The 27,002-nt window shown below is 40.0% G+C and overlaps 1 protein-coding gene across 1 annotated transcript in view; it reads left to right on the top strand.

Annotated features, from left to right (window-relative positions):
• LOC110969962 (LIM/homeobox protein LMX-1.2-like) overlaps positions 1 to 26,774 on the top strand; it is a 66,319-nt gene extending 39,545 nt beyond the window's left edge. Inside the window, exons 3-8 of the mRNA XM_051938908.1 lie at positions 8,195 to 8,427; positions 8,640 to 8,815; positions 12,176 to 12,253; positions 20,062 to 20,128; positions 22,057 to 22,230; positions 25,694 to 26,774. Of these exons, the coding sequence (XP_051794868.1) occupies positions 8,195 to 8,427; positions 8,640 to 8,815; positions 12,176 to 12,253; positions 20,062 to 20,128; positions 22,057 to 22,230; positions 25,694 to 25,836 (871 nt within the window). The 3' untranslated portion in view covers positions 25,837 to 26,774. The remainder of the gene's footprint in view (positions 1 to 8,194; positions 8,428 to 8,639; positions 8,816 to 12,175; positions 12,254 to 20,061; positions 20,129 to 22,056; positions 22,231 to 25,693) is intronic.
• The last annotated feature ends 228 nt before the right edge of the window (positions 26,775 to 27,002 follow it).

The following is a 27,002-nucleotide window of genomic DNA, read 5'->3' as shown; positions in this document are numbered from 1 at the left end:
TTGCTATTCTGTTTTCTGTAAATCAGTCTCAGCCAATCAGCACTTTTCTTTGGGACCTGAGGATCTGCCTCCGGCATCTTGGCACCTCCACTTTAATTGACTCTCTCTGTGTGGTACTTGGCATGAGGTGCTGTTCTGCTCTTTGCCAAGAGAAGACAACTGCAACCGCAGCTCCCTCCCTGCCCTGCTCATGACACCACCCAGCTCTGCTGTAATGGTGAAATCACCTTTACATGCTGTTTAAAAATCAGAAATGGAACTGATTGTGACAAACTTTGTTATGCTAGTGTAATGTAGTGCCTCAGGCAGCTTGCTAAGTCTTGGGCTGAAGTCTTGGAGCAGGAAAAATTGTTAGAATGGGTATATAAATAAAGGTAATGATGCGCAAATGAATAGTTACGAAAAATCCACAGAGACACAAATGTCCTTAAGCGACACACACATTCACACATACAGTACTGAAAAAAGGATTCACTTTGTCATACAGGATGTCCACAACCGCTCCATCACAGCTATTTAATATAACCAGCCAACAGCCGCCATGGCAACCTGCCCCTTTCCACAATAAAATTTTACCAAAATCCCTTAGCTCTAATATTGCACAATGTCTTCATTCTCTCTGATTATAATTTCTGTTCATAACATCAGCAACCACAGGTGAGCTGTGTTGCACACAACTGAAAGAACAGGGAGGCAGCCAAGCTGAGAAAAATGTTGAGCAGCAGTGGGAATATATAACTCCCTATTCGGGAATATCTTTGGTTTTGTTTTGATGATGCTATTTCACAATTCACTATCTGTTACCTGAAAAATCCCCCTGCAGGTTGTTTCAAGTGCAGCATTTAAAGGAAGACTCAGCACAGTGGGGATGCAGAAATCCACCATCACTGTAAAGTAAAGCCAGACAAAATCAGTCTACTTGTCTTCATGCTAAAACTTCAAAAATCAGGACTTTGCTGTTGGTCCCGTCCAACATGTGGGTTCCACCGAATATGGCAGCTTCTTTGGGCAACCAGTGAGGCTTTAAACTTCAACAACCATTTTGGTGGGGCTCCAGACTTTCAGTCTTGTATATTTTAAAAATCTTGTATGCTGTAGCTTGCAGTATAAGTCAAAGTTTGTCTGTCTTTTCCAAATACAAATTCATGAAAAGTTCTCAGTGATCCAATTCAGTCAGAACCTGGACCACCACTGCTTAGGGGCCAACTCTTTGGAGGAGCCTTGACCCCTAGCCCTGCACCCTAAGCTTCCACACAGCTCCAGCAGCTTAACAAGCATAAAGAGGTACAGGATTAAAGAGGATAAGAGTTGTGGAGAAAGCATGAAGCAGTTAGAACAGACTGTGTGTGTTCCTTCACTGTTTTCTTGTTTGTCCCCCCTCCTTAGGGAGCTGGGTGACCTAAAGGAGAAGGCTGGGTGGGTGGGTGGCGGTTCGGGGGGCAGCTTGTTGGAGTTTTAATTAGTCGGAGTAATGAAAAGATGATTGTGAAGGAGGCAGGGGGAAATAAAAGCAGGATTCAGAGAGTGGGAATGTGCTGTTTGCTCAGCCAAAGCTCAAGAAGTCAGAGTGAGGCCTTGAGATTCTCTGGGGACTCACTTCTGCATGTTTGTTAGCATGCTCATTATCTCACCATCAGTCAGATGTTGTCATTTATTCACCTTCTGGAGGTTTACTTTTCCCTGAAGGAGTGTATCAGAGATAGTGGTGTTGGAAAGAGGTGAGGGAGGGTCAATGGAATGATTTTTGTATTTCTGGTAAACATTATACACTATATGTATAAACATTGTAAGTGGTTCAGTTGGATCTGCAAAATGCATACTCTGTCACAATCTATTATTATTTCAAGATTAAACAAAAACATCACAACGATGATAGTATAACTATATTAAATTAGCCATACTGTGTCATGACAATCCCACAACTGGGATATGAAATATTATAGTCCATATGGACCAGCTGCAGTTTACCAGAGTGTCGTGACTGGGCATTGTGAGATGATGATGTTGTATTTGTATGTCCTTGACAATTCTGTGACTTTATTTATAAGATCTACTAGAAAGAGCAGACTAAATATAACACCGATCTGAGATCTCACTTTGTGCTTGTTCATGAGATAGTATATGAGGCATAAATTAAACGGTATGGGATTTGACTTTATGAATTTTTTCCTTGCTGAGTAGAAAACTTTAGACAGCACCTGTCTACAGATATAAGACTGATGTTTTATCAATACAGTACTGTTCCGAATGATCAGTGAAGTCGATTCATGCTCAACTGTTTTGCACATATAGGCTTGAAAAGCTACAGATGCATCACTTTTTATCTTTTCACATTCGCCTAAGAAAAAAAAACTTTCAATGATGGTTTTCTAACCAGGATATTTACAATTTAGCCTATAATGCATTTATATTTAAGGAATCAAGTCTAGTCAGCTTTATTCATATAGCATATTTAAAGAAAGGAAAGGTGACCCAAAGTGCATTTAATTACAACAGTGAAGTGCTGACCCCACTGGTATTTATCTGATGTCAATGAACTATCAAGATTTAAACTGAAGTAAATGTTAAATCTTTTGTGGTTTATGAATCCAAATTAAAACAGATCAGCACTGATATGAAGATCAATCCTGCAATGTTTTCACTGACAAACCATCAATGCAAGTGTATGTGATTATACAGCGACTAAGGTTGTCTGTATGATCATTGAGAATTGCTTGACAATCTGATGACTTCGAGTGAGCATCCTCCTTTAGAGAGAGCCTAAATTTGACTTGACATATTTACTTGTACTTGTGCCACCATTAAGTATTATTCATTTAAATGTTTAAATGTACATCATGTTGTAGAATAGTGACAATATTCACTCAACTATTATTATCATTATTCTGTCTGATAATGTGTTTCTGACGTCAGATGTGAACTGATGAAGAAGTGACAACTTTAACTGTAATTACATAATAGGAAACTTGACACATAATTATAGTCACAATTTCAGAAGAACATACACAGTAAAGATTTGACATTTTAAAAGTTAAGAGAAAAGGATCTGAGCTGTAGAGATCTTCCTAAACCAAGGGCCTGTATCCCAACATGACATCATAAGCTTCGATTGTAATTTTTTTTCAAATATGAAATGCCGTCCATAACAGTGCAGGCAATCTAACTCAGGTTCCACTGAATCTGATGGGGCATTTGTACAAGAAAGCCTTAAAAATGATCAGAAATGCTTTTTCATGTGACCTAATCCTGATGAAAATGGGTACTGTTTACGTGCTGCTTTAAAACTCTAAGCTTGAAAAGGGGTTGCAAAAACTTTGCAGAGCAGCTGAGATCTGTAGTTTAAATTTTTTTTCACTTGCAATGCAATAACACTCTTCTTGGTGGAAGAATATCATGTCCATACTAATTTCTAAAGTCACTTCTGCATTTCACAATTTTTCTTTCCTTTACGGAAGTACAACGGTTTAAGTTGCAATTAGCCATCTCCAAAAATGTAACCAAATGTCTCTGTGAACCTACACAGAGAAGTGTGTTATGGGTAACTGTGGTTCAGAGGGGCTCCAGCTCGCACATCTCCCAAATGTCATGTAATGAGGAGCTGTGTCAAGCAAGCTGATTAGTTTAGTGAACTAGTGGAATGGAATGACAACAAAAGCCAGCAATACGTTAGTGTGCTTTTTTCTTTGAACTGTGGATGGTGGCAGGTTTGGTTTAGTTCTAATATTAAAACTAAAGAAGCCTCTTGGATGAAAAGTTAAACTTCTTCAAGAACCTAAAAGACAAGTCCAGTTACTTTTTTCAGAAACTCATATAATTACCATGTCCTGGATAACTGAGAATCTGTGATGACATTGATGTCAAAGTAAATATTGTGAAATACTTCCAGCCTAGATTGGTAATTGTCTGCACAGACCTGTTCTTGCGTCACGTCTGAGGCCTGTTCCAGAGAACAGTTTTAGCAAACTCCGACAGTAAACCAGACTCTGAGCTGACTGACCCTGAGATAGAAAACTGTGAGTGTTCATACAGAAAAATCCTCCACCTTTAAATTTGAATAGTTTTTTTTTAAATCTGTCATACATATTGAACATATTCTAGGCAATTTTAGATATCCTTTACCTTATTTTTACATCTTTCTAGTTCTGTATGTTCTCTGCCAAACTAAAGAAAACAGTTCATGCATAATTTGTGAAGTTTATGTTAAGAATTGCACCATATATAATATACAACAGCTTGACGTGATAATTTTTTTCAAGATTCTCAAAACCATTTCATCCATATTTAAACACTTCAAAATGCTGACCAAAGTGCTGCACGACTTCACACAAACAAAACCATTACAAGTGCATCTAAACCAGAAAAAATAGTTTGTTACTTTTGTTTATTTCCCATTCCCCCTTCTTGCTCTGTGATTCTGCATCAAGTTCCTCCTTTTCAACTAAACACAACAAACATAGAGCAGTGCCACGGACTGCATCAAATGCACCAGTGAAATTGAGCAAACAAGGGCTGTGAAATTATCAGCATCCGCAAACAGTGAAATAGAAAGTAATAATAATGATCATTTAAAAAAAAGCTTGGTAATACTGACTGGTTTGCAAATTTGATCATTCTTAAATTATCTGTTATTTGTCTTAAGAAATTTGGTTCAATTTTGTGCTACATTTGGATAAAGTCCCATTTTTTTTGCCCCTCAGGATAAAATGTATCACTAACTTTCATACTTGCATAATTATTGAAGTTTGTCCAGTATTTAGGTGTTTGCCAGACTAACTTGAAAACTAATGATATTCTCCTGAGCCTCAAATTTGTGTTTGATCAGCAAATGGTAGCATGCTAACAATTTGGCTTATAGACAGAAAAATTTGTTGGTTTCAACAAGAAATTCAAATTTTCCTAACGTCCAGATTAGAGTATGGAGGTACAGAAAAGAACAGATCTCTTTTCTTCATAGAGCCTCAATCTGCCCCAACACACACACACACACACACACACACACACACACACACACACACACACACACACACACACACACACACACACTTCCAAAAGGCCATCCACACAACTCTCTTTTGTCTTTTGTTCCCTGGCTATCTTTTCTCTCTCCTTGGCTTCTCTCATCTCTCTCTCCCTCCTCTGTTTCTGAGAAGTTTTTTTCACTTTCACTCTGAACTGTCAGGAGGCAGAATGTGCCTATAAAGCTCTGTGCTGGCTGTAGACTGTGGCTTCTTCTTGATTCCCAGTTTTGGCTCAGCTCATTGGTTGCTCTTAGCTCGAGGTCATCATGTTAAAACTATAGACCTAATCCATACAGAGCACCCTCTATGAGCCCAGACAACAAAGCATCACACGTTGTGCAAATAGTGAAGTGGATGGATTTGGACTGCCCGTGTTTTTTCTGACAAAGAACACAGCACCTGCAGGATTTCCAATTCTGTGAATTCTTTCTCCTACAAGGGAGGAATTAATGCTAATACTAATACTGACTGTGTTAAGATTAGTAATTTTGAGTGATTTATGGATGATTTTTTTTTAACTGTGTAGGGATGGATGTGAATCTATGTCACACACTGTGGGCTGCTGGTCACCTAAATTTCCCTTCTGGGGATTAATAAAGTATCTTTATCTTGATCTTATCTTTATTAGATGTGTGGAGGTATTAAAGCAGAGAGGATCTGAACTGTTAAGTTTTTTTCACACATGAAAAGTAAATGTTGAGAATATTCCACAACTGCTGTTGTCCTCTTTCGTGTGTATAATATATTCCAACACTAAAGAAATAGTTTCAGGAAGTGATGGGCCAAACTTCCAAAATTGTGGTGTTAGGGTTAGGGTTACATTTCGTTTTCCTCGACCACTCTCAACTCTTTTTAAGCATGCACCAGCATTAGATTTTTTGAAACTGTGCTCATGTCAGGAAAATATGATGACTTTGGTTAACTGTATGAATCAAAACAATATCACGGTTATACTTCAATTCTACATTGAGCACAACAAAGAACTGCAATTTGTGTCCCTAGATGACTTCAAACTTCACACTTAATGTATTGTTCCGATGCAGGAGGAGTGTGTCTTTTATAGAGAGAAAAAAAGAAATGTGTGGAAGTCAGTGTGGTGGGTGAGTGAGCATCGCGTCCCACTTTCACTCAGGAAAGAAGCTTCTTGTTTTTCCCCCAATGACCATATTTGTTTGTTTTTTGTCTTAACCACTATGTCTTATCAACCTTACTTATATCATAGTAGCCTTGAACAATTGTGAACGTAAATGTTTTCAGAAGGAAATAGTTTTTCTAATAATGACACCGAGTAATAAAAAAACATTGTCACTGAATTTGATGCAAGGTTTTACAGAATCCTCTCATCAGTGATAGGGTTGTTTTTAGGAAAAATAGGTTGCGTCTGCATACTAAAGTAAATATAATTTGGATGAGACAGGAATGAGAAGAGACGTATGAGTCATCATGAAGGCTCTCTGCCAAGATTACAGTGCTTTAAAAATTTATTTTCTCACCATTTTCTTGGATATTTATAATGCTAATTCTAAATGTCTCATATACACTACCAATCAGAAACTCCTTCAAGACTGTTGGAAAACCATTTTAGGTTGACTACCTAATGAAGCACATCAAGAAATGTCAAGACTGTACAAAGAAGTGATGAAAGCAAAGGGTTGCTATTTTGAAGAATCTAAAATTTAATACATGTTTTGATTCATTTTAGACTTTTTTGTTTACTACATGATTCCGTGTGTGTTCATTCATAGTTCTGATGCCTTCAGTGAGAATCTACAATATAAATAATCATTAAAAAATAAAGAAAAACTACTAAATGGCAAAGTGTGTCCACATTTTTGACTGACAGTGTGTTTTGTTTTCCTAATCGTGGTTTATTATAACTATTGAATCCATTCACCTTATAGTGTAACGAGTCAACTTTTCTTTCCTAAACAATTATAATCGACATGTGGCACAATTGATGGGATCTTTGACAAGATGATTAAATGGGGGAAAAAAAATCAGGAATCCTATGTAAGTCAAAGGGAACCTGACTCAGAACATACAGGTTGAGTAACATTTCTGCATTTAATAACCCAATCCCTTCTCTCAAAGATCACATATTTCCTCATTAGGTGGATGTGGGGAGCAGTAGGGAAATTGTCTCTATTCTTTCCATATGAATCAGGCCTTTAAACAGGGCTCCTGTGGGCCCATTGCAACATCAGTATTGGGATTTATTGAGAAACAAGTGGAAGACACTATCCTCCAAAGAACCATCAGGACGTTTACCAACTAGAAGCCAACAAAGGCATCCACAACGCTCTGAAGTCCCACACCACCGCCTACAACACAAGACTCGCCACCGGAGACATGGGACCTTACCGAGCTGCTACGTATAGCGTCCGCAGAGCCGTGAAGGAGGCCAAACAGAGGTATGGGGAGAAAGTGGAGTCAGAGCTGCAGCAGAGGGACACCAGGGGACTATGGCAGGGACTAAGAACCGTGACGGACTACAAAGCAACCGATACCCATTGTGAGTCCTGACATTTCTCTGGCCGATGAACTGAATATCTTATGCTTGTTCGAGGCTCCCATCTGAGAGACGTGCATCCTGCCCAGTGGAGAGGAGGAGACGCGCACTGTGACTGAGCATGACGTGAGGTTGATGTTTCAACACGTGAATATCAAGAAGGCTGCCGGACCTGATGGTATAACAGGCTGTCTCCTGAAAGTCTGCGCCAACCAGCTTGCAACGGTGTTCACGCTCTACCAGTGCATCATCCCCAGGTGCTAAAGCAGTCCGTCATTGTTCCTATCCCCAAGAAAGCCAAGCCCAGCTGTCTGAATGACTTCCGACCCATTGATCTTACCTCTGTGGTGATGAAATGTTTTGAAGATTTCTATGTATGACAAACATCTGTAAACTTGTCTGTAGAAAGAATGTATTTTGCTGCAAATCATGGAAAAATGCCAACAGAAGAAAAGTCAGGTGAAATTAGCAACTGGATTAGTAACTTGGTGCCACTGTGGAAATATGAAAAGTCAGAGTCTATGAGAATAAGACATTTTGAAGGGATGTCTCTGTGGCTTATCACCAATGAAATTATAGAAAGTGATCAACAGTATTCAAAGTTAGCAATGGACGGTGGACGATATGCACTGATAACAGTCGTCTCTCTCCTTCTGTCTACTCTCAGGTTGTTTGCAACTAAGTGTAGCGGCTGCCTGGAGAAAATAGCACCAACAGACTTTGTAATGCGAGCTCCAGAGAGTGTTTACCACGTCACTTGCTTCTGCTGCTGCATCTGTGAGCGCCAGCTGTGCAAAGGAGACGAGTTTGTCTTAAAAGAAGGTCAGCTGCTATGCAAAAGTGACTATGAGAGGGAGGGGGATCTTCTCAGCACAGTCAGTCCAGACAACTCGGACTCAGGTAAGACTGGAGATTCTATAACAGACTGTAATAGACTACAACAAAATTTTAAAGCGTATCTTATAGACTTCTTCATGTACTGTAATAATCTGGAAGTTGGAGATTGCGTATTATTGATAGTATCATGGATTTTACCTTGCTTGCAGTGCAAAAAAAGAAATATCAGATGCAGGTCAAATGAAATAAATTAACTGCATGTTTTGTGGTGACAGATAAAAGTGAGGATGAGGATTTGGACATGAAGTCAGAGAAATTCCCTGCAGCAGGGAAAGGTTGTGAAGACAGCAAAGACTCTCGTAGACCAAAACGGCCTCGCACTATCCTCACCACCCAGCAGAGGAGAGCCTTTAAGGCCTCATTTGAGGTTTCCTCGAAACCCTGCAGAAAGGTAAGAAAAGGTAGACAGTGTACATACTGTATCAGGATATGGTAAGACAATACTGAAATGATGCACTTGATATTGAATGATAGTAAGTTTTTTGGTAGTCAAGTCAGAACTTTTTTTTCTGTTGATCACTTACTTTTTGAAATGTGGAAATCAAACTGAAAGCAGTGCAGTTAGGTTTGACTGAAGCATATAAAGTCTAATAACATAAAGAAGAAAAATGTGTAACTGTAGTACAAGATCTACAAGCCTTGAGATAATCACTGTGTGATGTAATCATTGAATACAGGTTGAAAAACAAAACACAAATGAGGTGTAGGATTTGTAGGTAAGCTGCTTACTCGCAAATATACACCAATCAGGTGTAACATTATGACCACCTGCCTAATAGTATGTTGGTCCCCGTTTTGTCACCAAAACAGCCCTGACCAGTCAACGCAAGGGCTCCCTTAGACATCCTGAAGGTGTGCTGTGGTAATGGGCACAAAGATGTTAGCAGCAGATCCTTTAAGTCCTGTAAGGTGTGAGGTGGGCACTCCATGGATCCAACTTGTTTGTCCAGCACATCCCACAGATGTTCAGCTGAATTGAGATCAAGGGAATTGGAAGGCCAAGTCAACATATCAAGCTAATTGTTGTGCTCCTCAAGTCATTCCTGAACCATTCATTTTTGCTTTGTGGCACGGCGCACTATCCTGTTGAAATAGGTCACAGCTATCAGGGAATACCGTTTCCATGAAAAGGTGTACATGTGCCAACCAGCTAGCATCGGTGATCAAGGAAATATTCAACCTCTTACTCTAACCGTGCATCATCCCCAGGTGCTTTAAGCAGTCCGTCATTGTTCCTGTCTCCATAAAAACCAAGCCCAGCTGTCTGAATGACTATCAACTCATTGATCTTACCTCTGTGGTGATGAAATGATTGGAAAAACTGGTTTGACACTTCATCACCTTCTCTCTACCTGCCTCCCTAGACCACGTACAATTTGCATACTGGCATAGCCAATAGATCCACAGAGGACACCATCAAGCACCTGCTACATACAGCCCTGGCCCACCTGGACCCTAAGAAGGGGAATTATGTGTGAACACTCTTCATGGACTTCAGTTCAGCATTCAACACCATAATCCCCTCCATACTGGTCACTAAGCTGCAGGAACTTGGACCCACCTCCTCCTTGTGCAGGTGGATCGACTTTTTGACCAGCAGATCACAGGTGGTTCGAGTGGGAAAACACCTGTCCCACTCACACACCCTGAACATCAGTGCCCCCAAGGGCTGTGTGCTGAGCCTTCTGCTGTACTTGCTGTACACTAATCACTGTTTGTCCACATCAGACTCTAACACTTTCATTAGGTCTGCTGATGACACAGCAATGGTGGGTCTGATCTCCGACAACAACGAGGAGGACTATTTGATGGAGATCGCCCACCTGGAGGGCTGGTGCAGAGACAACAGCCTCCTCCTGAACATCAGCAAGACCAAGGAGCTGATTGTGGACTACAACAAGAAGCAGCAGAGGGCACACTACCCACTAAGGATCAGCGGGACAGAGGTGGAGAGAGTGGAGAGCTTTAAGTACCTGGGTGTTTACATCACACAGAACCTGACGTGGTCCTGTCACATCAACACCCTGGTGAAGAAGGCTCGACAATGTCTCTGCCACCTCAGATGCCTGAGGGACTTCAAGCTCCCTCTCAAGGTGCTCAGGAACTCCTACACCTGCACCACTGAGAGTGTTTTGTCTGGGAGTATCACCAGCTGGATGGGCAGCAGCACCCAGCAGGACTTCTTCGCCCCTGAGGAGGATGGACCCCTCGGCTGAGCACACCGTCAGAACCACCCTCCCCAACCTGCAGGACATTGACAACAAATGCTGCAGGTTAAAGGCCAAGAACATTGCTAATAAGCCCACCCACCCCAGCCACAGACTGTTCTCTCTGCCGTCAGGGCGGCGTTACCGCTGCCTGAACGCAAACATAGAGAGGATGAGGAGGAACTTCTTCCCACTGGCTGTCCGCCTGCTGAACCTGAAACAATAGATTCAACAGACAATCCACATGCAACTTCTTTTCAATATTCAATATCCCGTTCACTTATGCCTTGTACATATACATTATTGCACTACTTCACAAAGCATCACACTGCCTCCGCCGGCTTGCCTCCTTCCCGTAGTGCATCGTGGTGCCATATGTTCTCCAGGTAAGCTGCACCCCTGGCCATCCACATGATGTCAACGAAAATGTTATTCATCAAATCAGACATCCTTCTTCCATTGCTCTGTGGTCCAGTTCTGATGCTCATGTGTCCATTGTTGATGCTTTTGGCATTGCACAGGATTCAGCAGGGGCACCCTGAATGGTCTGCTGCTATTCAGGTCCACACGCAATGAACTGCAATTCACTCTGTATTCTGACACCTTTCTTTAAGAAGCACCATTAACTTCTTTAGAAATATGAGCAACAGTAGCTCGTCTATTGGATCTGACCACATGAGCCAGCCTTAGCTCCCCACATGTATCAGTGAGGCTGCACATGACCCTGACCCTGGTTCGCCACTGTGCCTTCCTTGGACCACTCTTGATAGATACTGACCACTACTGACCAGGAACACCCCACAAGAGCTGTAGTGTTGGAAATGCTCTGACCCAGTCATCTTGCCATCACAATTTGACCCTTGTCAAATGCAAAGCCTCACCCTTGCCAATTTCTCCTGCTTCTTACACATCAACTTTGAGGTCAAAATGTTCACTTGCTGCCTAATATGTCCAATCCACTAACAGGTGCCATGATGAAGAGATTTGTAAATTAATGTAAGACCTCAATATTTAAACTACATATAACAATATAGCTTCCTTCTCAACTCTTGTCCTAACTCTTAACCTATTCAACTTCATCTCCCCAACTAAAGGCAAGAACAAGGCCCCCAAAGTGGCCTCTGCTGATACAAACAGGTTCAAACTCACCTTTTGTCCCAAACAGTGCACCTGCCAGATATAAAATATTTCCAATATACAGTTGTACAGATATGTGAAAAATAAACACACACACACACACACACACACACACACACACACACACACACACACACACACACACACACACACACACACACACACACACACACAAAATCTCAACCACACTGAGATAATCTCAACACAGCCTACCATTACAACTTGACTACTGAGGGAAATGCACAATACTTTTTTCATGCACTATGTAGAGCTTTTTTAGATCAGTAGCACTGGGTGTCTGATGATGCAAGACCTGTCTGATATTTGGAAATAGGCACAACAGGAAGCTCAGGAGGATTTTAGCATGTAAAATGGGCTGACGAATGTATATGCGCTGTGATTTGCAGGTGAGAGAGACTCTGGCTGCAGAGACTGGACTCAGTGTTCGTGTGGTACAGGTGTGGTTCCAGAACCAGAGAGCAAAGGTCAGTGAAGCATGGAAGCATGTCATCATTTACACATTATACATGGTGCTGTGTTTACAGTGTGGGATGGAAGGATGCATTCTCATATTTATAGAGGATTAGGTTTGTTCCTCTGTTTAGTTTTATGGTTTTTACTTTTCTTTGTTGTGGTCTTTAAGTTAAAGTCTTTCAATTAAAGTTTATGGTATTGCACTACCATGTTAAATGGTGAGGGCAAGAATAACATGCATGCCAATGATTACTTAGGCAAAGGGTTGTGAACTCTGGAAGCTATATTGTCAGGGCAATAGTGTCTGGTAGGGTCTCCCAAGGCAAATTGGTCCTTGTGGAGGGATCAGACAAAGGACAATTCAATAAAAGATAATGACAAAAAAAATAGGAAATGCGACACTTTCCCCAGAGTAAAGGCCTGGCCTGAGAGGGGAACCTGCCTGTGAGTGTCTGGTGTCTGAGCTTTGCGTGAGGGTGTCAGTCAAGCACAGCCCGAAAGAACAACATGGGACCGCCACCCAGTGGGCCCCCCACATGCTGGGCCAGACATTGGGATTGGGTGCTTTGACAACTGGGCAGTAGACATTAGATGAAAAAAATATTAGACCACCTTTGTTTTCTTCAATTTCTTGTTCATTTTATTGCGTGGTACAACTAAAGGTACATTTATTTGGATACATATAATAACAATAAAACTAGCTCAAAAGAGTTTAATCTAAGAGCTGATATCTAGCCATTTTCCATGATTTTCTTGATAATAACCAAAATCACTTCAGTTCTTACATCAATAGCTATGCCATTGTACTGCCAATAAGAAGGAGTTAGTACTTGATTACATAGCCATTGTTTCTGATGACACCAGCCATGTGTCTTGCCATGCTCTCCACCAGCTTCTGACATTGTTCTGCTGTCACAGCAGCCCATTCCTGTTGCACAAATTCAAACAAATTTGTTTTGTTTTGGGGCTTGTGGTTCTTGATTTTGTGTTTGATGATTTTCCACAGGTTCTCAATTGGATTTTGATCTGGTGATTGAGCAGGCCAAGGCATGGTTCCAATGTTCTGGTTCTCCACTCAGGCTTGAACTGACCTTGCTGTGTTGCAAGGGGCATTATCTTGTTGGAAAATCCAGTCGTTCGAGGCAGGAAAGAGTTTTCCAGCTAATAGAAGTAGACTGTTTTAAAGAGTAGCCCTGTACATGACCTGGTTCATTCGCCCTTCACACAATTGCATTTGCCCTGTTCCACCCATACTGAAACAACCCCAGATCGTCACTGATGCACCCCCATGTTCTACTGTAGGGACAGTCTGGTTTGTAGGCTTCTCCAGGCTTCCTCCTAACCAGTAAATTGGCTGGAGAGGGCATCAACTGAAAACTGGATTCATCACTGAAGAGAACCTTAGCCCAATCATCAAAAGTCCAATCCTTGTGATTCCCACCAAAGAGTAATCGGGTTTTCCTCTGCCTTTCGTTGATGAAGGGCTTCTTTTGTGCCCTGTGTGACTTCAGACCACCTTCAAGAAGTCGGTTTCCAACTGTCCTTGCCGAACGAGTCACATTCCTCCACAGTGACCACTCATTTTTCAGGTCCCTGGAGGTCTGACGACGATTCCTGACACAGGAACGGATGAGTGCAGGGTCATCTCGTGGGGTAGAAAGACGTTTCCTGCCAGCTAGCAATTTGGTAGTACCATGTTGGGCTTGTTTTTTCTTGGTGTAATGAACAGCTGTCTTGGAGAGCTTCATTTTGTTTTGACTACCTGTCTCTCACTCATGCCAGTTTCCAGCAGTGCAAGATGGCTGCCTTTGTGGCTTCACATAATTCTTTTGTTTTCGGCATTATGTAAGAACTGGCAACTTCTGAGTTGTGCTATGGCTTTAATGTAAGCAGGAAACAATTCTTAGCCTTTGTGTGTGCTGTGCTGCATTTGACCTGAAATGGCCTCTTATATACCCTGGGAAAACAATTAAGCTTAAGCATTCCAAATATGACATTAAGTATTATGTAATCAGCTGCATTTTTTGTTGTGTTCATTGTATTCTTCAGGTAATATACCTTTAGTGATATCAGGCATTGAAATGAACAAGAAATTGAATAAAATAAGGATGGTCTAATATTTTTTTCCATGACCTGTCTCATTTGGCCTGGGAACGCCTCGGGATTGCCCAGGAGTAGCTGGAAAGCATTGCTAGGTAGAGAAGCGTCAGGAATGAACTACTTCACCTGCTGGCTTTGCGACCTGACCCCAGAGAAGTGGACGAAAATGAGAAATAAATGGGAAACCAGCATATTGTCGTTTTTAAAGACACCCCCCAAATATTACGAACTATGTTTTTGGGGGGCTCATGTCTCATTAACAGGAGAAAGGCGCCTCTTCAGTTCGCATCCTACCTACACATTGTAGTCCTTTCACAATGTCACGTGTTTCTCCCCCTGAAAATGGGTCCTTATTGCCTTCTTACAATCAAAAGTGCTAAACCAGTTTTTCATCAGTTAAGCTTTGGTGAATCAAAATAAATTATTTGCTTAGTTTGGTGGTATCTGGGAGCTTTTCACAGTTTAACTAGACCATAAAAATATATTCAGTTCATTAAAAGCTCATGTAGACCTGAATAACTAGCTACTATGCTGTGCTGCAGTTGTCTTGTCTGTGTGCTATCAGCATCCTCTTTTCAAGCCTTGCCATTATGATTGTTTTCTGACCAAAAAAGGACATGTGGCTCGAGAGAGTGTGAAATGTATCAGTTGTTTGACCGTCAGTGATAGGTCTGAGTGGAGCAGCTGAATAGTGATTCATTCACGAGCATGTTTTTGTATAGGCTGCTTAAATATAATCACTTGATTGCAGAAATAGTCCAATAATGCATTGTTATAAATGACATTTAGTGGGATAACAAAACCATAAACTTTCTCTTCTTAATAAAACAAGACAACATGGTCATCAATATGCCCCGCCACATGTGATGTCTATGAGTCTATATCCAAAATAGTGATCAAGGGCCATAACTCTGTTAAATATTATCGCACAGGTCTCATTTTCGAACTTGATCAAGGTGTCCATGGTGTGAAGCTACACACTAAATTTCATAATCCTAGCTCTAATAGTTTCCGAGAAAAGCTGTCCCCTTCATCTCGGACGGACGGACGGACGGACTGGCAGAGGCCAAACCTATATCCCCCTTTCCACTTCGTGGTGGCGGGGGATAATAATGGGGATGCATTTGTTCAGATTGTTCTAATTCTCATTGCAAACAGTCAGTACACACCAGGACAACATGCAGGCAGGAAAATAGATACAGTACATTACCAGAGGGCTCCTTCAGTTTCTTTTTCATATTATGTAGTTAAATATACTCAGCATGCTGCAGCTTCACAATAATATAGGAGACACTTTCATAAGTTTGTTACTTGGTTCTACATATGTACATTTTTTTTTGCAGGCACATGCCATACACAGAGCCAAACCAACAATGGATGTGTATGTATCAGAACCAGACATATCTTATTCTTCTGTGCAACAGAGTTCTATTGTTGGCCAAAAACTAAATGACGTGTTTCTTCATTACCATGCACAGACACAGTTCACACAGGGTAGTTTATTTTGACTCAGTCACACACACACATTATCCTGCTGCAAAAAATACCAAAAGAACAGAGCACCAAGTGTGTGTGCTCTGTGCTGTTTGACAAATGGTTATTCAAAACTGGAGTTAAACTTTTTTAAAAAATGATTGAGTCTTGAGACTTCCGGGTTGTGACATGTAAGGAGAGCACACACGGGAAGGCTCCCGGTTCACTTTTTGTAACTCTCCCTTTTGGACGAATCTTCTGCGCAACTTTTAATGCAATTTTAACTGTTGAAGTTAGTTTAACTAGTTTCTCAAAGATGAGCACGTTTAAACACGCAAAGTCAGTTAATGTACAAACTCCGGCCACACGTGCTGCAGGTAAGCTAGCTTCCTTTGCTAACAACCACCTGACAACAGCAGGAGATCCTGTGACACCTGAAAAGCCTGCAGCTGTGGCGGTGGCTATGGACCACCTGTCTGCTGAATTCGCAAAACAGAGAGCCACACTTAAGGATGTTTCTACTGTTACAACAGCCCAGCGGCAAAAAGAGACAATGAACCAAGATCAAGAAACTCTGAATCACTCTGTTCTCCCATTTGTGAAAAAGAAGATGAGAGGAGATCTGAAGATGAAGGAGGAGGAGGAAGAGTCTGCTGAGAAGAATATGAGGAGGATGAGGAGGAGAGAAAGACCAAAAATAGTAGTGGAGTCTACTATCAAGACGCTCCAGAGTCAGTCTGATGGACCAATGCGACGGCCTCAAAAACCGCTCACAGAGATCTAATCTCCATATCTTAAACATTCCCGAAGGAAGTGAGGATGGGAAAGACCCCGTAAAGTTCATGTCAGGTGTTTTGATGGAAGCGATGGGCCCCGATGTTTTTTCTATGCCGCCTGAGAGAACACCGTACTGCGCTGGGCCAGAAATTATGAGCTCAAATACCAGGGTGCCACTATAAGGATCTACCAGGATGTCCACACAACACTCGCTAAAAAGACAGCCGCGTTTAACCACATCAAGCAGGATTTGTAGTAGAAGAACATCAGATTCCACCAGCTCTACACAGCCCAGCTGTGAGTGATGTGCGAAGATGACGTGTTCACCTTCGACTCACCTGATGAAGCCCAGAAGTTTTTCAACTGGAGGTTCAGTAAAGAATAAGACTTTGTGTCATGGGTTATTCAGCCAGATGATGATTAATCACCTGAGATCGACGATGTGTAAGTTCACCTTGTTGGCATAGCTGCCAACCTGCCGCCCACAGACCTGAGGCCATGGAGTCCTTGTCTTTAAGAATTAAAGCATCACCATCAATCACTGGGATTAATATGTGCTCTCCATATTACCCATGCCCTGAGGAGATTTGGTGTTCTTTCTGGGTGCAAACTGAACTTTAGTAAAAGTGAATGTTATCTTGTTAATGATCAGGCTCTTCAAATACAGGATGGTACTCTACCATTCAAAATGTCTAGGAATGGCTTTAAATACCTGGGCATTAATATTACACAGGACATGCAAAATCTCTACCAAGAAAACTTCTGTTTACTATTTGAAAAAGTCAAATTAGACCTGAAGAAATGGAAACCATGTCAGCTAACCTTAGCGGGAAAAGTGAACTCTATTAAAATGAATGTGCTTCCCAGGTGTCTTTACCTGTTTCAATGTATTACTCTTTATCTTCCTAAATCTTTTCTAAATCTATTGATAAGGCCTTAATCTCACTAATATAGGATGGGAAGAAACCTAGAACACAGCTAGAACTGTTACAGAGGCCTAAAAATCAAGGTAGTTTAGCTCTTCCAAATGTTTTTTCATTTTTATTGGGCCTCAAATGTTCATAAAAATGATGTATTGGCTCCATACTCCTGATGCAGACTGGTGCCAACTTGAAGCTGCATCTTGCATCTCCACCTCTCTTAGAGCCCTGGTCACCTCCAGCCTCCCCCTCTCTTTTCTGCAATACACTAACAATCCAATAGTTATAAACACTCTCAAAATACGGATTCAGCTTAGACGGAACTCTGGGTTTAAAAACGTTCTCTATCAAAGTCCCATACACAAGAATGACCTCTTCCCCCCAGCTAGGTTAGACTCTGAATTTAGTCTCTGGCAGAGTTGAGGCATTCATAATTTTAAGGATATGTGTATAAATTCTATTTTTGCAAGCTTTGATGAGTTATCACACAAATTTGGCCTTCCTCGGTCCAGCCTGTTTCGATATTTTCAAGTCCACCACTTACTTCAACATCATGATCCCAACATTCCATACATAACATCACCTTCTGGTTTCAATGATCTGTTAAAATCCCCAATCAATTCGAAAAGATTTATCTCAAGGATTAGTGATTGTATAACCTCCTTAAAAAAACACAACACTAGCAAAGATCAGAGCAGACTGGGTGAATGAGCTGGGGGAAGACTTGGAAGAGGACACTTGGGAGAGTGCTCTTCTTAGAGTTAACAACAGCACTTCCTGCACCAAATTAAGCATTATACAATTCAAGATTCTACATCGCATCCACTACTCCAAAGCACGACTGGCTAAAATATATCTTAACACAGATGCAAGCTGAGACAGGTGTCAAAACTCTCCTGCTGATCTAACATACATGTTTTGGTCGTGTCCAGCCCTGGCTACCTATTGGTCTGCCATCTTTAAAATGCTGTCAGAAGCACTGAATATAGATCTTTAACCCATCGCAGCTATGGCCACATTTGGTACCTCAGATAGAAAACACACAACATTAAGGAAAAGTTATAAAAACATAATTGCTTTTATGACATTGCTCGCATGTAGAAGAATATTATTACATTGGAAATCAAAAAATCGACCTGAAGTATCTTTGTGGTTTAGCGACCTGACACAATTCATACAATTAGAGAAAATAAAATATGCTCTCAGGGGTTCCAGGGACAAATTCTTCTCTGACTGGGGTCCAGTGTTGAAACATCTAGGTAAACACAGAGCCCACTTAATGACCACTTTGCTGTTATCTTGCATCTATATTTGTGTTTTTTAATGAATCCATGTGAATTATGTCTGGTTTAGTGCACAGCTTCAGTCTTGGTGAGCCTAGACATATGTTTTTGTTTGTTAGTTGTTTTTTATTAGGTGGAAGAATATGTGTGTGTGTGTATATATATATACATATATATGTATGTGTGTATATGTTTGTATGTAACAACTGTAATACAATAAAGTATTTCCTGTTAAGAGCAATTAAAAAAACAAAATAACTTCAGAATTCAAAAACTCAGTGCAGTAACTGTTGTATATACTGTATAAATTGCAACTCTATATTTCTTGAAATGGTCAACTTTTTAGTTTTTCTTGTTTAAGTTTTGCCTTTAAGGTATATAATTCTTGTTTTATGTGGGGTTTTTCATTTGTTTTTGTTAAGGATTTGTTTGGAAATAATGTTTTTAAAAAGAAAAAATAAACAAATAAACACAGAATTTACAGTGGTTCCTTGCCATGTCGCAGTCTCACTGTATCGCAGGGTTTTAAAATTATATTTGGTATTGGGGATTTTTCACTATATTGTGGGATTTTTGCAGTATATAGGCATTTTTATATATTTATTATTGATATAAGCACTAGAGAAAGGATATTTGCCATAACTGCAGTGTGCACCTGGCAGATCCTTTTACTTTGACACATACAGACAACAGCTGCTGAAATGCACCAGGCAGTCGTCAAACACAGTACACTTCACATTCATGATCCTGACAACATAACACTTAACCAAACTAACTAGGCTGACTAAAGTACAAATACGCAATAATACACAAAGATTAATAACACTGTAACACTAACATAAACCACAATAATGACACGCGCACACACACACACACACACACACACACACACACACACACACACACACACACACACACACACACACACACATAGATTCATATATGTATATATATATATATATATATATATACACACACATATATGGGGGTCTAGAACGTAACCCCCACGATAGACGAGGGACCACTGTATCTGTATTGTCCAAAGATGCATCTTTGACTTTGAATCTCTCAGGCATGGTTTGACCATGTGAAGGAATTTCATATCACTCCACAATTTTTTCTTTGTAAATTGGGGTTTCGAATGTAGACTCTAGTGGAGGTTGAAAAGTGAGCTCTTTCACATTTGTTTTTTGTTTTGTCAGTGTCTCCTCAATAACAGTCTGTCAGACACACAGCGAGTTGTTTACTGTGTTTATTTATTTACAGATGAAGAAGTTAGCCCGCAGACAACAACAACAGCAGGAGCAACACAACAGCCAAAGGCTAGGCCAAGGTGAGGATTTATCGTGTATGTGTATGTACTGTTCTGGTTAGCTGCTTTCTCTCATGTGACGCAAAGCATTAACAATGTCCTTCTGATAACTGTAATCAGAGTTATAATTGTATTGACAGTGATTACTGAGAATTGGCTAATGTATGAATTATTAGGATAAACAGCTTGAAATATTAAATTTATTATGGGAACAATAAACACAGTAGAGTCACTCGGCAAACACTCCCAGTTTTGTACACGGCAACATGAGTCCCATATTCTGAAGCTGAGGGACATCTCTGTTGGTAAATAAGAGTTTTTCCGATGGCAGAGCTATAAAGTGGGAGCCATGATTCTCTCTATGCGACAGTTCCTCATGGCTACCAGGCTTATTTCCACTGTGGTCTCACAGCGGATATGAGCAGACAGTTTAGATAAGTGTCTCAGTGCTTTGGCAAGCACTGCCTCTATCTGTTCAGGGACTTCCAGCATGTCAATATTGGCATAGCAGGAGGGTTTATTATAGTAGAAGCTGCTGCTGTTAACCAAATGAGCTAAGCAAACCAGCAAGTGGGGGTTGTTTGAAGTTGATGTTAGAATGAAATGAAGCCTCCTGGATCAGATGAGATATCTGCAAGATAAAACAGTCATTCAGTTAAGACAATGCATTTACAGTATCTGAGAAACCATTTGTTGTACAGCATTTATATTCTGTAGATAAAAGGATAGATGCAGTCTCTGTGTTCACATCTATGGAGATGTTCAGGCTCATGAGCAAGACAACCTTATATCCTAACTCTTTTTAGTAATTCCATATTTATATTTATGCATCTTTTCATGTTAGCAGGTCATACGCAAACATATGTGGCACATATGCCCTTTTTACATGTGGCCACATGCATGGCTTGAGAGTATCAAACTATATGATATTAAATTAATAAATGCAATTGAGAAGCATGAGAGAGGGATTATGATCTGCTCAAAATCACCTTGGCACATGGTCTAATAAACATTGTAGCCAGATGTTAAACCAGGTGCCAAAGCATAAGATGCATTTGTAATCTTTGCTTGACTAAATCCACCACATCAGTATGCAGTCTGTAGAAATCATCCCAAATTACAATAGTAGCCTAAATGACATAAAAAACAAATTATTAGTTTTATTACTTTGCTGTTGCAATGTTTATCTAATTCTGATCAGTTCAACCACTGAAAGATATGCGGTTGAGAGAGTGATGTTAGTCAGCCAGGGAAGATGAGTTCATTGAAATGAATCGATGTGTTTGTATGGACATATTAATAAAACTGTTGATCTCTTTGACTGGCTGCTGATTTGTCAGTGGTATTACAACAAAAATGTCCCCTGCAGCCCAGACACCATTTTCCACACAGACCACCATTATAAAACAAGCATATGCCAAACTTTTGATGGACACCTTCAACAGGCCAAGACACCATTTATCACACTTTTTATTCGGAATTTTCTATCCGTGGGCATCTCAAGCTTGAGACATTAAAAAAAAAAGTTTGACCAGTACATCCTTAGAAGCTACAGTTTAAATTACAATATCAAATAAATAGACATTACTCTGGGGATCACTTTCAAGCCTTCACACATCAGTATGAGGGCTTGAGACATGGACATATAAGTAACTAATCATCTAACTACAATCACAAACTTACCAACTCCCAAATGTCAAAGTAATGGAGCATTACTAAAATTTGCAACTCTATTCTAATTACTAAAATTCCAGATCACAATTTGTGACAAAAAATCACAAGGCTGTAACATGTAAATGAGTACATTGGTGGTCATGAGGGTAAAATTAAAATGCAGTGAAGTTGAGAAAATCTGAAATGTCCTCACATATACAGAAGACAATGTGTACATGTGGCATATTGCTGAGAGCTGTAACCCCTTTTTTATTTGTTGCCACTGATTTTTACAGAGGTGATATCAGGATGTATGGAGGACCTGCTCAGCTCATACTCAGGGCCTTTACATCCAAGCCAGCAGCAGCAGCAGCAGCTGGTGACCATGGAGCACGGCAGCTACAACGCTGACTCCTTCCAACAGGGTCTCACCCCACCACAGTTGCCTGGTGACCACATGAACCCCTACGGTTAGCCTTACACTCAAATGCCCCTTTCAGACATGTGCTTGTTTCTGTAAATCTAACAGCATCTAAATGTGTTGGCTTCATGTCCAAATGTACCGTAGATACTTTTCCATGTGAGTCACATCAACAATCTTATTAGGCCGGGCCGAGTAACTTTTCCAAATCACTTCAGCTTGATAGTGAATAAGTGATTTGAGGAAGAATTTACTTTGCTGTACAATTTCACATCTCTTACAAACTGAAGTGTCCATTAGACAGTCTGTAACAGGTAATATTAATAAGATACAAAAGTAATGAACATAATCCAGGCTTTGATGAAATGCTAACAGGAGCTGACATTCAGTTTGTTGCCTCCAGCTGTTTGGAGTTGGCCCTGTGACTTTATCAAATACCTGTAGGCATAGACACACAGAAAGAACAAGTACAAATGAATGACAAAATGGAGAGAAAGAAAGAAGCAGAAACACAAGGAACACAGAACAGAAAGAATGGCACTCAGACAGTAAAGTATTTGTTCGATTATCATGGACATATTTTTGTTTTGTTTTGGAAATTATAAATAAATTAGACTATAACTATTGCTACCTGGACAGTTTGATTTGCTTGCTATTAATGTATGCACAGTGTTTTGTTTGTTAGTGTTTTATTATTTATCATACATTACTTGACATATTCTCTAGTCTCATGTGTATGACGAATATTGCACCATGGCTCTCTTTGTGATTGTTGTGGGTATGCATGAGTAAAGCTGTGAGGAACATTAGTGAAAAAGTGACCAATGTCTGAATGACAGAAGGCCATGACGCTAACAGATGGATCTACGTATATGATTCTGGTCTGCTGCCATGTCACTTGTCCCTTTAAACATGTCAATAGTTCACAATGGACAGATTTGCCTACACAGTGTCTGCGCTTTCTTTGATAGACTGCAACACTCTGTCATATAACTACAGTGTTTTTGTTCTCCAAATTATAGGTAGTTATTTGTTGAATTCAGTTAAATTTTACTTACCACCAATTCAAAATATAAGTAAATTCAGGGCATTTTACAACATAAGACCTTGTAGTATCATAGAGAGAAAGCTAAATACCCATGTCTATTGCAGAGATGTGAAACAATAAAAGCAAAGTTTATATTTTGCATCTCTTATTTAACACAATTCAAGTGTCAGAAAGTAGTTTTTATATATGAAAAGTAATGAAAATCAAATGCTAAATCAAAAAGTAAAATCTTGTTGCTGTTTGGAGACTGCAGTTAAAAGTCTTTGGAATTTTTGTGAAACAGACATATGCAAAAATACTGGTTTGTTCCCCAAAGACTACAAAATTTGATCTAGCATCTAAAAGTGCTCCCCAAACCTAGTAATGTCACATATATCTAAAGACCCAAAGTCTCTCATCCAGACTCCTCATTTCTATTTTATTGGCTGCAATGGAAATTAACCAATAAAGTGTAACGGCTGTTTAAAATTGATTGACCTATCAAGTTGTCTTTATTTAAACCCAGTGAGTCCCATGAAAAAAGACTGACACCCAGGAGAGCAGTATTACATGTTCCTCCAATTAAATATGGAGAACAATGTTCAAACACAACCTACACACGCATGCACACACACAACCAATAGCAAATTCTGATCTCTGACATCTAACTTCATACCAGTAGATAGATTTAGTTCCAGAGTGTTTCCATTACCACAGCTTCTTCATGGTATTGTTACACTGCAGTTATTTTGTTTTTACTTGAATGGATCCTTGTCTGTTTTCTACAGCTGCTTGAGTTTGAATTAATGCGGCATCAAAGTATGAGAAATCTCGTTTAACCTCTTAATCTTAAATTAAGAGGTTATTCTTTGCGGAAGAACAGCAAAACTCAAAAATCAATTTATTGGATGTTTCACTTTAAAAATGCATGCAGCTCCACTCAGTGAAGTAGGTCAAAGTATAACTAGCAAGTAATTATGGTAAATACAATTTGCAACACTGAGTTTGGGTCATGTTAAAGTTCAGTTGTGCATTGCAAGAGAGTGGATGTCCAGGCATCATTTCTGGGGTTGTCTCTTTTCCACTAGCTTCGGTAATTCAACACAATCCACTACTTCTTGTTTTCTTTTATATGTCTTTCTGAAAAGGTGGAACCTTTCCTTAAAATTGTTATATATATTTTTCGATAAATTGGCACCTACTGTAGTGCTTTGACTTTAGTGTACATGCCAGATGATATCAAAGTGTTAGAATCCAACACACTACAGCTACCATGACAATCAAATATATTTTTATGGTAATCTTATTCAGCCAAATGTCCAATCAATAGAGCAAGTGGAGCAACTGATTTCCCCATTCTTCAGGTAGGAGGACCAAAGTTATTGCTTTGCTATCCCACCTTTGCCCTTTTAAAAACAGAAATAGTGATAGACCCCCTCTGAGTTCACGCAATGTCTGTCAGTCCAAATTTTGTTGTGTGTTTTCAGCATAGAATGGCAATAAAGGCTTCTGATTCAGTCATAGTTTGTTTTCCCATATGGGAGTCTGTTTACAAAAATGAGGAACATGCCATTTAGCTTAACAGCCAACTTTAAATAAGCTTTAGTAGCAGTGTATTATCAGTAGAACGCAAAAGCAAATCGTAAGTTTGCCTTTGCTAAGATTGCCAGCCTGCCTACTTAACGTGAGCTCACTGATCACACAGGAATGGGTTATGCCTCACACTGAAAGCTGTTCAGAATGGTTAATATCATTGTGCAAAAAGTGGACACTGACAAGCCACAGAAAGACAAGACAGATGTAGGTCTTTTGAAACTTGGCCAAACAAGCAAAGGGTGGATCCGACCGGAGAACCTGACCACACTGGGCACGGTGATATGGTAGCAGCATACTTGCTTCATTATTTATTTTCAGATAAATAGTGCCATAATTTACAAAATGGAGACTTGAAACTGGTGATTGAGACCGTACAATGATTAGGAAAACTTCACTGACACAACAGAACAAGTGAGAAGTTTTTTTTTTTCTCAAGATTTCTATAAAATCTGACCTTTTTGTGGAGCCAGAGAAGTCGCCACCTGCTGTTTGTGGGAAAATGTGCAGGTTTAAGGTACTTCTGCATTTGGCTTTACTTTTTAGACCTGGAGCCTACATTTATCTCTTATTTACGCTGTATGTCTGACCACAGCACATCTCCCTCCTACTACAGCATGTACAGGCAGCCAGAAGTGAAAGTGAGTTTTTTTTGGGGGGGGGGGGGGTTTCTGTGGGAGAGTCCAGATCCCACCAGTAACATTTGGTTGCCCAGTTTCAAAACATAACGACGGATGCATGCAGATAATCATTATAATATCACATGTGTTTTAGTTTATTTTTTTTTAAATGAATGAAATGATCAAATTATGACAATGCAGCGTCAAAGGATGATGAACCCACATGCTTATCATTGTTTTTTACCTCCCCATGTCTTCTCTACTTTCATCAGGTGCTGAATCTATCTTCCATGACATTGACAGTGACACCTCTCTGACAAGTCTAAGTGACTGCTTTATGGCCACTTCAGATGTACGGGCGGGGAACCCCATCGACCGCCTTTACTTCATGCAGAGCTCCTACTTTGCCTCCTGAAACCCTGTCATCTCTGTGGGTCGCACCTCAGCCAGCATACCTCCTCCTGGGCCGTGGACAGTGAGGACCCAATAGTACAAACAAGACGCACAGCCATCCAAGTCGTCCTGCAAGACAGGACTCAGTCAGCAGGAAGTCCTAGTACTGGACCGAATATACCCAATCCACCTGACTCAGCTATGTGAGCCAAAGGGAAAAGAACAGAAACTTGGCTTCTCCACAATCCGGCTGATGTTTGCATTCGGATTTTGATGCAGCAGATTAGCTTTTTTTGCTATGTTCATTTTGTTGGAAAGATAGCGGCCAATATCTGTACAAATACAGCAGAAGGGTTTATCAGTGATGTGAAGTGTGTGACTAGTTTAAATAAGAGACTTGTTGAAAATTTAATCGAAATCAAAGTGTCAAAGACGTTAGGCTACATAATTCTTTTTAGACAACACTATATTTACATAAATTTCACTGTAAGTTGGTTTTAATTTGAATATTAAGTAATATTGTTTTGGTGATGTGATTTTATTAAACTACCAAGTTTTTTTGGTGTAAAATTCAAATGGTCTGTGAGCTCACTGACTGATACCTGTTGCTGAATGTATATAATGTAATATCTGTAATTAGTGCTCTTGAGATACACCAGTTGTGCATGTTAGAATGAACAGCAAGTTATTTATTTCTCACCAGCCTGTAATACAATAAATCTAAGATTTTCTATTTATAAAACAATATGATTCCAGTGCAAAGTACAAGAAATAAACATCTCACTGATTATTTTAATTTGCTATTTATCAAAGCATTGTGTCGTTTTAATGTCTTTGCAAATTAGTATAGTTGCACTATTTAGTTTTCCGTGGAGATCTGGCCATTATCCAGGATGCATTGTAAAGTTACTACCTTATCAAAAGTGTTGGTACTTCAAATAAACAATGCATTCTCTTGGATTTTTGTCTTCTTTTGTTGATACTGACATAGAATATAAACTGATCAAAAGTAGTTACATACAAGAAGGTAAGATCAAAAATCATTTTTTTCCAAAAAGCAATGAAAAGGCTGCACTGCTGTAATGTTCAACATCATCTTAATTTGCTTAATTTAGTCTGGGGGCTGCACAGTGGTGGTTAGTACTGTTGCCTTGCAACTAGAAGATCCCCTGTTTGCGTCCCGGCCTG

The sequence above is a fragment of the Acanthochromis polyacanthus genome, chromosome 18 (genome assembly GCF_021347895.1).
Source record: "Acanthochromis polyacanthus isolate Apoly-LR-REF ecotype Palm Island chromosome 18, KAUST_Apoly_ChrSc, whole genome shotgun sequence".
Lineage (NCBI taxonomy): Eukaryota > Metazoa > Chordata > Actinopteri > Pomacentridae > Acanthochromis > Acanthochromis polyacanthus.
Note: the sequence above shows the minus strand (reverse complement) of the source record. Positions and strands in the feature narration are given on the sequence as shown.